General features: G+C 39.3%; 1 protein-coding gene across 1 annotated transcript; it reads left to right on the plus strand.

The window, feature by feature from the left end:
- Positions 1-877: 877 nt before the first annotated feature.
- On the plus strand, positions 878-12,268 carry MTNR1A (melatonin receptor 1A). Its single transcript, XM_049772375.1, has 2 exons — positions 878-1,106; positions 11,400-12,268. Exons 1-2 carry the CDS (start codon positions 878-880, stop codon positions 12,266-12,268), a joined length of 1,098 nt encoding a protein of 365 aa, XP_049628332.1.
- The last annotated feature ends 392 nt before the right edge of the window (positions 12,269-12,660 follow it).

Genomic DNA, 12,660 nt, shown 5'->3' on the forward strand with positions numbered 1-12,660 from the left:
TTTACCATAGGCTCTGGAAACAATCAAGATGCCCTTCAGCAGATGAATGGCCAAATAAACTGTGGTACATATAAATTATGGAATATTATGCAGCCGTCAGGAGAGATGAAGTCAGGAAATTTTCCTATACATGGATGTACATGAAATCTATTATGCTGAGTGAAATAAGTCAGAGGGAGAGAGAAAGACGCAGAATGGTCTCACTCATCTATGGGTTTTAAGAAAAATGAAAGACATTCTTGCAATATAATTTTCAGAGACAAGAGAGGAGGGCTGGAAGTTCCAGCTTGCTTCATGAAGCTCACCACAAAGAGTGATGAGCTTAGTTAGAGAAATAACTACATTGAGAACTATGCTAACAATGAGAATGAACGAGGGCAGTAGAAAGCCTGTCTAGAGTACAGGCAGGGGTGGGGTGGGGTGGAGGGAGATTTGGGGCATTGGTGATGGGAATGTTGCACTGGTGAAGGGGGTTGTTCTTTACATGACTGAAACCCAACCATAATCATGTTTGTAATCAAGATGTTTAAATAAAGATATTAATTTAAAAAAATAGGAAGCTGCGGGTTTCCCAGCCAAGGGAGGAATCGGCTCTGCGCGCACTGTCCCAAGAGGACGCATGCGGCCCGCAGGAGGGCACTGTCGGCGCGGGGTACCGGTTCCACGGAGGAGCCACGGAACCGACCGCGGGGTCTCAGGGCCGGGGCTGCATCTGCAGAATGTGGCCGCTGGGAGGTGCAGGCGGCCGGCGCTGCGAAGGAGCGAGGGGTCCGGGCAAAGGAGGCGTGGAAAGGGCCCCGGGAGGCATAAAAAGTGGCTGCGCGGGGTCGCCGCTGGAGCAGCTGGCAGAGAGCGCGCTGCCTGTCCCGTCCGCTCCATGGCCGGGAGATCCTGGGGCGCCTCCAGCGGGACCCCGAAAACCAACGTCTGCCTTCTCCTCAACGCCTCGCAGCCGGTACCCGGCGGCGGGGAAGAGCCACGGCCGCGCCCCTCGTGGCTGGCCTGCACGCTCGCCTTCATCCTCATCTTCACCGTCGTGGTGGACATCCTGGGCAACGTCTTGGTCATCCTGTCGGTGTTTCGCAACAGGAAGCTGCGGAACGCAGGTAGGGGCTCCCGGAGCCGGGCAGGCTGGACGGGCAGTCCCCAACTTTCACCCGACCTCCTACTCTCTTTTCTTGGCAGCACCCAGCAAGCTCCATGGTCAAGTAACTTCTCTTAAGAAAAACTCAGGTTTTCTTTTCTTCTTCAAAAACAAAAACTTTGGGGCCGGGAAGGTGGCGCTAGAGGTAAGGTGTCTGCCTTGCAAGCGCTAGCGTAGGACGGATCCCCCGGTGTCCCATATGGTCCCCCAAGCCAGGGGCGATTTCTGAGCGCATAGCCAGGAGTAACCCCTGAGCGTCAAACGGGTGTGGCCCAAAAACAAAACAAACAAAAAAACCCAAAAAAACAAAAAAAACCTTTTATCTTTTTCTTTCTTTCTCTTTCTTTCTTTCTTTCTTTCTTTCTTTCTTTCTTTCTTTCTTTCTTTCTTTCTTTCTTTCTTTCTTTCTTTCTTTCTTTCTTTATTCTTTCTTTCTTTCTTACTTACTTCCTTTCTTATCATCCTCCTCATCCTACTCCTCCTCCTCCTCCTCCTCCTCCTCCTCCTCCTTCTTCTTCTTCTTCTTCTTCTTCTTCTTCTTCTTCTTCTTCTTCTTCTTCTTCTTCTTCTTCTTCTTCCTCTTCTTCTTCTTTTCTTCTTCTTCGCCACATCCGTTGACGCTCAGGGGTTACTTCTGGCTATGTGCTCAGAAATTGCTCCTGGCTTGGGGGACCATATGGAATGCCAGGGATCAAGCCAAGGTCTGTCCTGGATGGGCCACATTCAAGACAAACGCCCTACCACTGTGCTATTGCTCCAGCCCAGTGCTCAGCTATTTTTTTTAATCTTTTTGTCTTCAACAGTGATATGTTTTGTTGTTGTTGTTTGTTTGTTTGTTTGGGCCACACCCGTTTACACTCAGGGCTTACTCCTGGCTATGTGCTCAGAAATCGCTCCTGACTTGGGGGGACCATATGGGACACTAGGGGATCGAACCCGCTGTCCATCCTAGGCTAGCACAGGCAAGGCAGACATCCCTGCAACTGACTTACAGACCCATGGTGATAATTTGCAAAGCAATTTAGTTCTTATGTTTTTATGATTGAGACTTTTTATTCAGTTGTATGCACTTGGAATTCAAATCAGTTGAGATTTTTGGAATGAATTGCAATTTGAAACAGTGATAGCTGATTCAAGCATGAATTTTGGGATACTTTTTAAAAATTCTTATGATTATTTGGTCCTTCCATTTTAGTTCAATATAATTTGTTGGTATTAAGGATGGGGAAATGAGATAAAAAGAATGGAAGAAATCAAATTAACATCTTAAATTTTGAACTCAAGCATATCCTTTTGGAAATATTAGAATAAGAAAGTGGTTCAGTCAACTCCCTCTTCTCAAAGGAACTTCGTTGACTTTTGGCAAACTATGGATGAAATTGTAAATTGTCTAGCTGGCATAATGAGAGACCCAAGTTCAATCCTCACCACCACATATGGTTCCCTCCCAGAGGCAGTTTGCAAGCACAGATCCAGAAAGAGGCCTGAGCACTGCCAATTGTGGCTCCAACACGAAAGATAAAAAATATTTAGCTTCCTCAAGCCAAAGAGACAGTGTAGGTTTAATGTACTTGTCTTGTACATAGCCAACCCAGCACTACATATGATACCCCATGGTTCTCCAAGAGGTGATCCCTGACACAGAGCCAAGAGCAAGGCTTGATCACAGTCCCTACTCCCCTTTCTCTGCCCTCCAAAATGTTTAACAACCTGATGTGAGAACACTGGTCAATCTGAGCAGACACAGACTCCAAAGAATCGAACTAAGGCTTTAGGTAATGGCAGAATGTGTACTTTGTACAATTGTGAACAAATAAATGTATTCACCATTTGCCATGAGAAAGAATCAAGTCTTTCTGCCCCAGCTGTAAGTTCTGAGGACATGTGAGAAGAGCACCTTGAGACTTGTCTACTACAGGAACAGTAGCTCTGTTCTTGCCAGCTCAGACCAGTTAAGGTACCGAACTGTCATTTTCCACATTTGTCAAGCACCCAAATCATTTAATCTCATTGTCTCCCATAGTTTTTACAGTTTCCTAGGAGAAAATGCACCTGGAGAAAAGTCTATGAAAGGATAAAGCAGCTAATGTTATATCTACTTTCTCCCCTGAGCACTTGTAACAAGGGTGTATTAGAGTATGTTACAAGGTAATCACAGAGATATGGATTTAGGATTTTTGCAATGTTCTATATGTACAATGTTATTTTGTTTGTTTGTTTGTTTGGGGGCCACACCCACCCAGTTATGCTCAGGGGTTACTCCTGGCTCTGCTCAGAAATTGCTCCTGGCAGGCTCTGAAGACCATATGGGATGCCGGAATCAAACCCAGTTTGTCCTGGGTTGGCCATATGCAAGGCAAATGCCATACTGCTGTGCTTTCACTCCTACCTCTATATGTGCATTATTCTTAAAAAAACATTTGGTTAAAAAATTAAAGCAAGAGTATAATAACACTTTGCTTACTCAAAATTTAATTAAACGAGGTGGGAAGAAAAATATAGGTTCTCACCCAGAGACAAATTGTTTTCTTTTAGAATTCCACATAACTGTGAAATCCTCAGAGATAATCCTCAGACATTATAATAGGAAATCAGGAGAAGCATGCACACATTTACTTTTTTAATTTTTATTTATTTATTTATTTAGGTTTTTTATTTAAGCACCATGATTACAAACATGTTTGTAGTTGGGTTTCAGTCATAGAAAGAACACCCCCCTTCATCAGTGCTACATTTCCACCACCCATGCACCCACTTTCCTCCTCCCCCACACCCTGCCTTTATTCGAGACAGGCATTCTACTTCTCTCACTCATTAACATTGTCATAATATTTGTTAGTATAGTTATTTCTCCAATTGTACTCACCACTTTTAGTGGTGAGCTTCATATCGTGAGCTGGTCCTTCCAGCCCTCATCTCTATTGTCTCTGGACATTATTACAATAATGTCTTTTATTTTTCTTAAAAATCCATAGATGAGCGCGACTATTGTAAATAGCACTGCAATAAATATAGGTGTGCAGAAGGAATTTTTGTATAGCGTTTTTGTGCTCCTAGGGATATAGTAGTTTAGCTAGATCATATGGGAGCTCAATTTCCAGTTTTTCTGAGGAATCTCCATATTGTTTTCCACAAAGGCTGGACTAGACAGCACTGCCACCAGCAGTGAGTGAGAGTTTTTTTTTCTCTCCACATCTTGCCAGCACTGATTGTTCTTTTTTTTTTTTTTTTTTTTTTTTTTTTTTTGTGATTTGTTCCAGTCTCTGTGGCGTGAGATGGTACCTCATTCTTTTGGTTTGCATCTCCCTGATGATTAGTAACACATACATTTAAAGGAAGATAGAAGATAACGACAAGGATTGAAACATATTCATTTAAAGGAGCTCTGAGAAATGATTCAAATATAACCTTTGATAAATCAGTAACCATGCTCACCATTAAATTTTCCTGCAAAAAGAACAATACAGCTCCATATTTATTTGTTCTAACCCAACCATCAAGGAAATGTTGAAGCATGTTCTGCTTTACATGGTCATGCTCAACATGTGAAGTATGTTCTCCTTAAGAAGACAGTTTGAGAATACACGTACCTAAAGCAGTTGGTTTATTGTTTGTAAATCTGTTGTACAGTCAGTATTATTTTTACAAATTCCCCTAGCGCCAGCCCCCAGAGTGACTCTAAGATTGGACATTCTTGTACTTGTTTCTTTCAGGTCTACGTCTTCTGGTCTGTAGGAATAGAAACTGTTTTCATGCCCTGTGACCTTCAGGACTGAGCATAAACTCAGAGCCTTAAAATATGGCAGGGGTGGCGAACACTCGGCTCTCCAGCAGCATGCGGCTCCTGGCCAAAATGAATGCGGCTCTTTGCCTCTTATCATTATTTTGTATACTGTGGCTCTTTGCCAAGTTTGGATTTTGTTCTGCTGCTTCTGAGGAGGGACCTCTGAGGAGAGATCTCCGAGCGCAGAGTCCCGCCCCCAGGCTGCATCCTCCTGTCTCCCATCCCTCGGAAACAACTGCACCGGCCAGTGAGCGGAGGGTGGGGGGCGCGTGTCACATGTTGGGTCACATCTGGCCGTTAGTTCTTAGTGTGGAGGACGCAGCACACCCTCACCATCACTGCAGGATTCTGACCCTCACTCAAAATGGCAAAATGCAATATGTGTTTATTATATTATTGTTAAAATCATATGCTTTTGTGTGAGTGTTTGTCTGTTTTGGCAGGTCACTGCATGGTGTGGGTCTCTGACTCTCACAGTTTAAAATTTTGGCTCTTTGTGTCGAACTTGTTCACCACCCCTGCAATATGGGTTTAACTTTGAATGTATCTGGGTCATTTTATTGTGAATATATAATATACAATAACATATCTATATATAATATATTACATAATATATATTACTTTGAGGTCACACTCAGTTGTGCTAGGTCTTTCTCCAGGCTCTGTGCTCAGGAATCATCCCTAGTAGGACTCTGAAGCATCATATGTGAAGCTAGGGATAGAATCAGGTCTATACCTTGCAAGGCAAGTTTTCTACCTGCTATACTATCTCTCTGGACCCATATTTGGGGCCATTTCAAGAGTATACAAAGGCCTGAGGCATGTCTACTTAAAATATAATTTTAAGATTATTACTTTTAAATTCATAGCTTGCATGCAATAAATTACGAAGAAATGTAAGAATATAACTCAATGTAATTTATTAAAGTATGATAATTTTACCAATATTAATATCTTAGGCATATAATATATCTATACCACACCCACCACTAATATTTCTCCATCCCTCTCCCAGCCCCAAACTCCCTTTCCTCCTCTGCATGCCAGATTCAATTGGACATTGTCTTGTTTATTCCAAATATTCAATCTATAGTAAGACTCAGTTCTCTTAATCTGGCACCTTTATTGCATATGAATAAAAACTGTAATCATCATGTTTGAGAAATGAGAAGCCATATGTTAGTTGATGTGGATTTATTACCCACAACTTGAACTAGAACCTATGCCAAGTTCAATTACTGAAAAAAACACCAATCTGACCTTTTGCTCTTTGGTTTGACCCTTTTCTCCAAAGTGTCCCTAAATTAAACTTACCTCTGCAGTTTATACAGAGAAGAGGGCTCAAGCCTAATACTGTCTCCAACACCCTTAGCTACCACAAAGGTCACCACCAATTTATTAGTCTCCAGCCTCGAGCCTAACAACACATTCATTGGATGCCCTTGGCATATCGTATTCTGCCTTTCTTTTATTCCCTTCCTTTTTTCTGTTTCTTTTTCTTCTCTGTTCTGTTTGTTTATTACTCTCTGGCCTCAAACAGATATCATACTGGAAACAACCTAGAGATCAATCAGGATTTCGAGTCCTGGGATCCTTCCCTCCTGGTGTCCCAACAGCATTTTCGAAGGAAGCATGTGGAATGAAATGAATCTGAACTAGTTTAAATCACTGGGCCTGATTTGATTAGTTACCAAGTTAGAAACATGTAGGACTATTATTGCTCAACTTCTTATATTAATCACACGGATTCTGCACTATGTTAGACAGGAGTGTCATTTTGTTTCACTCACAGTGAACTAAGTGGTGCAGCAAGCATCAGGATGGAAGTATGCAGGAGAGTTGCAGAGCCTGGAATGTTATAAAAGCATCAAAAATGACTAAGAAAAAAATATGGTCCAGAATAGGAAACTCTTGAGGCCTTACCTTCCTAATACTCTCACTAATTAATGATGAATTTTAACATTCTGCTTAAATGCTCTGAGTGTTGAACCACATCTGTTGAAAGAAATATCATCCTCTTTTCTTTGCACAACAAATAGATGTAGCAGCTTACATATTTTAACAACATTATTTTATGGGCCATGCTAACCCATTTCTATATCAGGAAGGTAATCCTGAGAAATGTTCTAGCTTAGTTAAACTAACATAATATAAACCAGCTCCACTCTGTCCCTTGTGTTTGGATACTTACCTGTCTTGTTTAGTCAATACTTAACTTTCACATAAAGGAAATATCTAATTAGATTTCTGTCTGATATAATAAAATTAAATATCACCTTACCTGAGTCATATCCAGAGGAAATTCATTGAACTAATTACTTTTGAGAGAGGAAGTTTATATAAGGCAACATTTTAGTTTTCTGCTAACTGATTTTATTCATTTTTGTCGTATTTCACTTAAAGTTTAAGGTTCTATATGCCAGAATGAATATTTACTCTGAATTTTATGGTTTATCTGTAGTTTACTTTTTAATTAAAAATATTTGTGGGGGTGCACATCCAGCAGCTCTCAGAGGTTACTTCTGGCTCTGCACTCAGAAATCACTTCTGGCAGGCTCGGGGGACCATATGGGATTCTAGGGATTGAACCTGGGTCCATTCTGGGTCTGCAGCTGTGCTCACTCAGGCAGGCTCACTCACTAGTTTTAATCATTGTGAGGCTTTTTTAAATTTTTACTGTATCATGACCTCTACATTCTCCCATATCTTTATAATTCTTTGGTTCAAATGCCAATGTTTTTTTTAATCTTCCAACAGTTTATTAGAAAGAATGTAGACATTAAAAAAATCCCACTGTCATAAACATAAATTGAGGTTTTCAGCTCTGATATAAGCTGAATTTAAAAAAAAGAAAAATTAAAAAAAATCCAATAGTGTATTAACTTTTTTTCACTCATTTGCCATACTGACAGCGCAAATACAAATTTGGTCTAAATGTACAGACTCTCGAGCAACAACAAACAGCCTTTCTTCGTCCTCCATGCTAAGAGATGTAAAAGTTTAAAGGTTCAAACAATACCAAATGTATAGGCTTCAAAAACCATATAAGTAGGGCATTCACTAGTTTTAGCTAAGATATATCTGGAACACTGACAAGTGATTACTTACATACAATAATGTGAAGTAAATTTTTCAAAAAAAAAAACTTTAGTGAAACAATCCTGAAGGACATACCAGAGAACAAAGTTACCAGTTTATGGTATCAACCAATTTGTTTCAGTCACTTTGAGTCATGTTCTAAAATCTAGTTATCTGTCCCTAACATGAGCTTCCTATCATATCACTTATCTATGTTATGAAGTAAAGGAGACTTAGGTGAAATGGTTTGTCATAACCACTGTATCAACTGCCTAGGACCTCAACAGTGTCAGAGAAATCTGGGAAATATTCATGCATAAGGTTATTGCCTTAGCTGACTTAAAATTGCCCCCATACAATGGTACATATCAACCCTTAGTGAAGCCTTTTATTTAAAAAAAAAAAAAAAAAAGATTGAAAACGGGTTAAGGAGGCAAAAACATTTGCCTTTAGGGTACCAACTCAGGAATTCTCTCAATTATGAAATCTTGCAGAGAAGTGACTTTTTTCTTTCTCAAATTCCGGTGTTGATGACATTCCTTACTCCAGATCAGGCATTTTTCATCATCACTGTCTTGTGAATCATCATCCGCTCCATCTACTTCTGGCAAATCTACATCCTCATCACCACCCATGTTGTTCATCATCTCAGAGAAACGATCAAAATTAGACATCTCAAATGCCAATGTTTTTTAAAATATGCATGAAGTGACTCTAAGTCAGGTCTGGTTGCAGGGCTCAGTTTCTGCCCTTTTAGTTCAGATGGCATGAACTTTCTGGGGGAAATTAACTGAGGGACATTAAGAAACATTAACTTGTATTCCAGACACTCACTAGTTTTGTGACTGCATCCAATTTAACTTTATTTTTCTCATTTTTATTCCAGTCATAACTGATATTTCTTACTTGTTTTGTTTGGTTTGGGGTTAGTTTTGGGGGCTACTTTAAGTTTTGTTTCAGGTGTCATTCATGGTGGTGTTGGAGACCATGTAGTACTGGAAATTGAGCCTGGGTCTTCCACGTATGAAGTATATACTCAGTTCATTGATCTATCTCTCTGGCCCCTCTTATTCTCAACATTCTATATATATATATGATTCCCATCTAAGTCTTACAGAGAAGGGATTGTTAACCATTAATAGAAATTAAATTTAATTCTGGAATGTATTATATTGTCTGCAAAGAGTCTTGTATATGTGTAAAACTGTATAGTTGTTATCCATCTGGATTTTCACAGATCTGAGAATGGGCTAGATGAAAATAGAAAGTGTGTAATTATAACTAAGTTATTTATTAGACTTAGTTGGTGTAGATTTCTTTTCTTTCGTCCATCCATCCATCCTTTCCTTCCTTCCTTCCTTTCTTTCTCTCCTTCCCTCTCTTCCTTATTCCCTTCCACCCTCCTCTATTCCTTCTTTCTTTCTTTTTCTTCCTTCCTTCCTTTCCTTCCTTCTTACTCTCTCTTTCTTTCTTCTTCCTTCCTTCCTTCCTTCTTTCCTTCCTTCCTTCCTTCCTTCCTTCCTTCCTTCCTTCCTTCCTTCCTTCCTTCCTTCCTTCCTTCCTTCCTTCCTTTTTTCTTTTTGGTTTTTGGGTCTCATCTAGCAGCACTCAGGAGTTACTCCTAGCCCAGAAATTGTTCCTGGCATACTTGGGTGACCATATAGGATGCTGGGAATTGAACCCAGGTCAGCCATGTGCAAAGCAAATGCCCTACTATCACTTCAGCCCTGGAGTGGATTTCTTAAATGAAAAAGAAAACTATCATTCTCGCTCTCCTCTACACAACACATACACACATGAACACAGATATAACCACAGACAACCAGAAGTGGCAATAAAGCTACCAGCCAAGCTACCTTCTAGCCACATCTGCAGAGTCCATAGCTGAATCTTTTTTTTTATTTTTGGAATACTTAAAAAATAGAATCATTTCAAAGAAAATTAAAGCAATGATTTAATTATTGTAATTTCTTGGAGATCAAAGAAGCATAATTACTACAAAATAAATGAAACAGGATTAAAAACATAAATGTAGGACATCATTTATGATTTTGTTTGTAAGATCTTTTGAAATAAGTTTATATTAGGCCAGTTTGTCATCATGTTTTTATGTACAAAAATGTACTATTTTTACAGCAGTTAAAATTTCACCTGAGTTTTACATAGTATGTATATTTTAAGTATTAAACATCTTACATTAAAATTTTATTAAAATAGACCTGCTTTGGAATTTAAATATTTTATTGATAATGGCAATTGGTTTGTGTGAAAAATAAAGTTTTTATTACTTTAAATTGGGTAGTATAAGCAATTATATAAAATGTTCTTGTAATGACAACTTACCTGAATTTCCTACCTATTTAGCAGCACTTAACTTTTTTTAGTTATGATTGATATTTTCTTTTACTTCTTTGCAATATATGTGTGTCATGAGATGGGAGAGAAATAATATTTATAAAGTAGAGACTTCAAATACAAAGACTATTTTATTTCAAATGTTGCGAGATGACAACTTAATTTCCATCATCAAATAGTTTTGATGATGATTTGAGGAACAGCTTCAACTATTTAGGATATAAATATGAGGAAGAGAATTAGGATATTGCAGTGCAGAGATGGAGGAAATCAAAATAACAAATCAACATGATAACTGCCTGGAATGTCCCTATCCATCTTTGCTTGCTCCCTTCCTTGCTCCCTTTTTTCCTGCCCATATTATTTTTTGTGTATATTTTTATTACATTAATGTGCTTTTCTAAGATCCAGGCTCATAAGATCCCTGTCTATTTACACCTGTCAACTCAGAATCTATGAATGCATATGATATATATTTATTGAATAGAATTTATTAGAATTGAATCTAAGGATTTAGTAGCCACTGAAAACAGAAGAATATTCTTCCATGTGGCTGGGCAAATATGCAAAGACTTTGGGCTTTCCATTGAAGATATCCTGGAGAAAATGGTAACATTAAAATTTGGAGAGAAGAGCCATTAAAGGGCCAAAGAAATAACAAGAAACAAAGAAAAGGGACCATATATAACATTTGAAACAAGAAAAAAAGAAATAAAATGAAAATGTTCAGGTCACGTGGAAGGGTCTTTTAAAGCAAAAGAGAAACTAGGCAGTTTGAAAACAGTTTTGAACATGGGTTATGCCTTTTTGGGCGATAAGGGAAAATGTGAACAGTGAAAAAAGTTTTGACAAGGCAAGAAATGAGCTCAATTGCTGCTGAAAACAACCTCCACTACTTACATTATAGCACTAGCCATAATGCTAGGTTATCAGAATTGCAGGAAAAGCCCATTTATTAAAGAAACTGTTAAAGAAAAGCATGCAATCTGTTCATAACTTGCACTAACTTAATTTTTTTAACAAACCTTTCTCTTTTAGGAAACCTATTTGTGGTGAGCCTGGCAGTCGCCGACCTGGTAGTGGCTATTTATCCATACCCCTTGGTGCTGGCTTCGATTTTTAACAACGGATGGAACCTGGGATATCTGCACTGCCAAGTTAGTGGTTTCTTGATGGGCTTGAGCGTTGTTGGCTCAATATTTAATATCACTGGAATTGCCATTAACCGCTACTGTTACATCTGCCACAGTCTCAAATATGACAAGCTGTACAGTAACAAGAATTCCCTCTGCTACATACTCCTGATATGGATATTGACGCTCGTGGCCATTGTGCCTAATTTGAGTGTTGGATCACTGCAGTATGACCCAAGGGTCTACTCCTGTACCTTTACACAGTCCGTCAGTGCAGCGTATACGATCGCCGTGGTGGTTTTCCACTTCATAGTTCCTATGATCATAGTCACCTTCTGTTACTTAAGAATCTGGATCCTTTTTCTTCAGGTCAGATGGAGGGTGAAACCTGACATCAAACCCAAACTGAAACCGCAGGATTTTAGGAACTTTATCTCCATGTTTGTGGTTTTTGTTCTTTTTGCCATTTGTTGGGCTCCATTAAACATTATTGGTCTTGCTGTGGCTTCATATCCTGCCAGCTTAGTACCCAGGATCCCAGAATGGCTGTTTGTGGCCAGTTACTATATGGCATATTTCAACAGCTGCCTCAATGCCATTATATATGGTCTACTGAACCAGAATTTCAGGAAAGAATACAAAAGAATTATAGTCTCACTGTGCACTACCAAGACGGTCTTTGTTGATAGTTCTAATGATGTAGCAGAAAGGATTAAATGTAAACGCTCTCTATTAATGGCCAAAAATAATTTAAAGAATGTGGAAGCTGTTTAACAATAAAAAAATGAATTGGGAGATAACTTAAAGGGAAAAGACACATGCTTTGCATGTTTGAAGAGCCAAGTTTGATTGCCAACACTGGATATCCATATGACTCTGCTGAGTATAGCCCTGGTGACCTCCAAGTACCACCTAGCAGGGCCTTTGTGGCTTGCAGCACTGTTGGACCTAAGAAGCATTGCATTACACTTCTGCCATTAAACCATCTGGCATATTTGGTCTCATTGTACTAGGGATGACCCATAGACTTCCGAGTACCACCTAGGATGTTTTCCTAAAGATTACAGACAAAATATACACATTCATAGAGAGAACCTTGTACACTGTTTATAGCCATGTGAATTTGTGCAGCCACTATGGGAAGAGATATGAAGAGTCTACAAAAA

Source organism: Suncus etruscus, chromosome 4, assembly GCF_024139225.1.
Source record: "Suncus etruscus isolate mSunEtr1 chromosome 4, mSunEtr1.pri.cur, whole genome shotgun sequence".
NCBI classification, from domain to species: Eukaryota; Metazoa; Chordata; class Mammalia; order Eulipotyphla; family Soricidae; genus Suncus; species Suncus etruscus.